The sequence below is a fragment of the Triticum urartu genome, chromosome 7 (assembly GCF_003073215.2).
Source record: "Triticum urartu cultivar G1812 chromosome 7, Tu2.1, whole genome shotgun sequence".
Classification (NCBI taxonomy): domain Eukaryota; kingdom Viridiplantae; phylum Streptophyta; class Magnoliopsida; order Poales; family Poaceae; genus Triticum; species Triticum urartu.
This window is the reverse complement of record NC_053028.1, coordinates 667170541-667174153: the sequence shown is the minus strand read 5'-3', so window position 1 is coordinate 667174153 and position 3613 is coordinate 667170541. Positions and strand designations below refer to the sequence as shown.

Below are 3613 nucleotides of genomic sequence, written 5' to 3'. Positions count from 1 at the left end.
CATGGGATCTAATTTTGAAGATCTCGACACGAGGAATCCAATGATTGAAACGGTTCGAGATTTGGACGCATGGTTTAAGAGACAAAACATTTTGAATAAATGAATCTACGAAAAAAAGGGAAAACTCTCGGGTTGCGACAAGTGGCACGCTGTATGTGCGCCACTTGTCACGACCTGGAAAAGTGGAGTGTTTTTTCCAACAAGTACTCCTTAATTAGTGATTTCGTGATTTGGCCATCACTTTCGTGCTCCGCCTTCTCCTTCTATCTTGCCAGGTTCTTGGGCCTTGGGCTATTACCGGCCTTCAGGCTTGGTAGTGGTGTAGAGCTGCGATGATGAGCCGACCGATGGATGATTTGGGTAGCTACGTTTCAGCCACCGGATCACATGCCATCCAACGGCACTACGCGCGACCGACGCGACGCCGAATCAGTCGCCCGAATACAAGCGTTTTCCGTACTATTTCCCTCAGCTTGACCGTCCTGCCCATCCGGCTAGCCCCCGCCCTACGCCGCCGCAATCCAGCAACCCTCCCACCCCATATGGCACATGGCAGCCCTCAACCTACGCCGCCGGCACGGTTGTGGCAGCATCCCCCTGCCGCTCTAATCGGCGAGATTTCAGGCATCCCCTAATCCCGATCCCCTTTCTTTCCTTTCAGATGAGGAGAAGACCATTGTAAATACTTCCACATCTGGCCCTCCTATCTCCCTCGATGATGAATTCCCGAAGGCCACTGCTATGGGTAAGTAAGCCTACCGCAATCTGTCGCTCAACGGTTAGAAAGATCGCACGGATTAATATTCTCATCAAGATGAATCTGTTGGTTTGGTCCTGTTCAACGGAACCTGGGTGTTGAGCTTGAGCCCTCTGTTTCTACCAAAAATGTTGATGGGACCCTCCTTCTGAATTCGAATGGATTTTGCTTCGCTCATTATCTAGGCCGTCAGTTAACTAGCATGAATGGAACTGCCAATTCTATGGCGCTGTGCTGTAAAGTTTTTGTTTTGCTCTTTCAGTGGCTCAGTCAATCCGAACGGCAGTACAAATCGGTTTGCCAATTTGAATTGTATACTTATTAGTTCCAAGGGGAAAAGGGAAGGGGCCTTGCCCGACTGGGCAACGTACACGGGCTTGTTTGCTTCGCTATATACAATCTGATTACATGTTCTTTCTTCCTAAAAGAATATAACGTGAATTTTTCACAATGGCAGGACCTTTTGCAAGTTCAGGCTGGTCAGACCTCCGCATCGATCTCCTCATCTGGATACTGCATCTCCTCGAGCTCCCCGAGGCCCTCGCCTTCCGTGCTGTCTGCTCGTCATGGCGTTCTGCATCTGTGGCCGCTGGCAGTGTCCCATATCGCCAGACGCCATGGCTCGTGTCCTTGGTGGAGGAGCCTCTTCCGGCGGTGGATCAGCAGCGGCGTGTGCGTCGTGGGTTATGGGATCCTGCTGCTACTACTGAGCTCCGCAACCTACTGGATCCTGATAGAACTTTTCAGGTCAGCTTTCCCAGGGGGCAGGCTGTGGCCTGCTGCGGCGCCTCCAATGGCTGGTTAATCATGGCAAATGAGCTCTCGGATCTCGTGCTATATAACCCCTTCACCGCGGCGTTGATCCCGCTCCCGCCAATCACTGGTTTTGCGTCGTGCATCGAGGGGGTCTACGGAGACGAAGGGAAGATCGTGGGCTATTGTTACGGGTGTTACATGACGAAACATGTTCATGGTGTGCAGTCTCCCGGCAGGTGTTTCTACGACAAGGTTGTGCTGTCCGGTCCTCCGTCCACTTGTTGTGCCGTCGCTCTGGTCATCCACCTGGACGGCAAGAGGCTCTCTTTTGCGAGGATAGGAGACAGCCATTGGCAACAAGTTTCAGTGATCCAAAGAAGCGGGGATAGCTTTGCAGATTGTATCTACCACCGCGGAAGGTTCTATGCGGTGACAATGGAAGGGATATTGAAGTCATGGGACTTTGGTGGACCAGACAAACCGAGGAAGAAGACGGTCATTGCCGAGGATGACAACGACATGTTCGACGACCCAGTTATCACTAGGTACTTGCTTTCGACACCTTGGGGTCATCTCCTGCAGGTGCGTGTCTTTCTTGACACGCTCCGTGCAAACAACGTCAGGATTGAAATAGACAGGTTGGACCTCAAGAGTCAGACAAGGGTAGCACAGAGCTCAGGGAAAGCTCTACGGGGACATGCGGCATTCGTCGGGCAGAATAGCCCAGGCATTTTATCATCCAAAGAATTCCCCGACCTAAAACCAAATTGTATATATTTCACAACTCCTCGCCTCAGAAAGCGCCACCCTTTTGAGAATCGCCATAACCAATGGAGCGGCGTTAAGGTCTATGACCTGAAAAAACGGACGCTCGAGGCCGCTTTTCCGTCAGGTGGAGGTCATTATGGGACCATCTGTCCATTGGAAGTCTGGTTCACGCCCAGTCTAGTCTTATAGACATGCTGTAACTTGTAAGTGCTATTTTGGTCCATAATTAAGTTGTGTCCCTAATGATTTTTCTGTGAGTTCTCACTGTTGCTATCTCATTTTCAGGGTGGAAATCTGCCTCGAGTTGATGGGAATCCCCTTCTTTCCGAAATTGAGTCATCTGTCTCCATGATAATTTTCTCTTGTTTCTCTTTTGGCTGTTTTCATGTGTTAGCGTCATGGAAGAAGGTTGCCAGCAACAGACCTATACCGTTGCTTCGCTCTTGGTGTTGGTTTTATTACATAGTGTATGTGTTGGATTGTTTCAGAGAAAAGTGTTGCATGACATGTAAAATGTGAGTTCTGTGTAGCAGATCAGTGAGTTGTGTGTCACTTGTGTGAATGCTGGAGACCCAAGAGTCTACTATTTTGTAGGAGTAGTTGTTTCACAGGTCCTAGTTCAAAAACACATGTATCAGGCGACCTGAATAGAGACCCAGCTCAATGTAGGTGCCTCAGGATGCGTGCTTGTTTAATCCTGAGGAGATGTTGCTAATGTATGTTCTGTTGTGTTCAGGATGTCTACTTGTTTGATCCTATTGTGTTGAGGATGATTTCTTTATGGCTCGAGTGCTTCATCAAATCATGTGGACTGGTCTTTTAGTTTTGAAAATTTCAGTCATCTTGTGCGCTGATTGCTATGTTCCGATTATGATTATGTATCTTTTTTGCCTAGGAAACTATATGTAACTTGGCATGATCAGTGATGCAGATAGAACCCCGATCTGAATATTCCACGGTGAGTGCACCGGCACGGAAGGAAGGTACGGTGGACCATAGCCATCCTGCACCGCTGCCGCCGAGTGTGTCGCTCCTTGATCCACTTCAGTGCTCCAAAGCTACGACCTGCCTACGAGGTTTGGTCTTGGATAGTAGGTATGTGGCAGGATGGCTATTGTAGCAAAAAGAAGATCTAATTCAGGAAATCAGTGGTCTGTGAAAAATGAAGTAAATCTGTATGTTACTAGAGAGAGAAATTTCAGATTTTGAACTCAGGCAAACGATTTCATATGATTTCAGTCCAACTGGCTTCAGAAAATGTGTTAAACTGAGACTACTAATTATGATTTTCCATCTTATTGAGGACCTCTCTCATGATTTCCAAAGCATAAT

General features: G+C 48.3%; 1 protein-coding gene across 1 annotated transcript; it reads left to right on the top strand.

Annotated features, from left to right (window-relative positions):
* The first annotated feature begins 489 nt into the window (after positions 1–489).
* LOC125520768 lies at positions 490–3117 on the top strand. Its single transcript, XM_048685784.1, has 4 exons — positions 490–580; positions 662–745; positions 1215–2484; positions 2567–3117. Exons 1-3 carry the CDS (start codon positions 550–552, stop codon positions 2468–2470), a joined length of 1371 nt encoding a protein of 456 aa, XP_048541741.1. The 5' UTR covers positions 490–549; the 3' UTR covers positions 2471–2484; positions 2567–3117.
* The last annotated feature ends 496 nt before the right edge of the window (positions 3118–3613 follow it).

Excerpts from the sequence above, each read along its gene's own strand:
- LOC125520768 (XM_048685784.1), top strand. The coding sequence starts at position 550 with ATGGCAGCCCTCAACCTACGCCGCCGGCACG. Across the intron at positions 581-661 it reads CAACCTACGCCGCCGGCACG|ATGAGGAGAAGACCATTGTA; the intron begins GTTGTGGCAGCA and ends CTTTCCTTTCAG. Across the intron at positions 746-1,214 it reads CCCGAAGGCCACTGCTATGG|GACCTTTTGCAAGTTCAGGC; the intron begins GTAAGTAAGCCT and ends TCACAATGGCAG.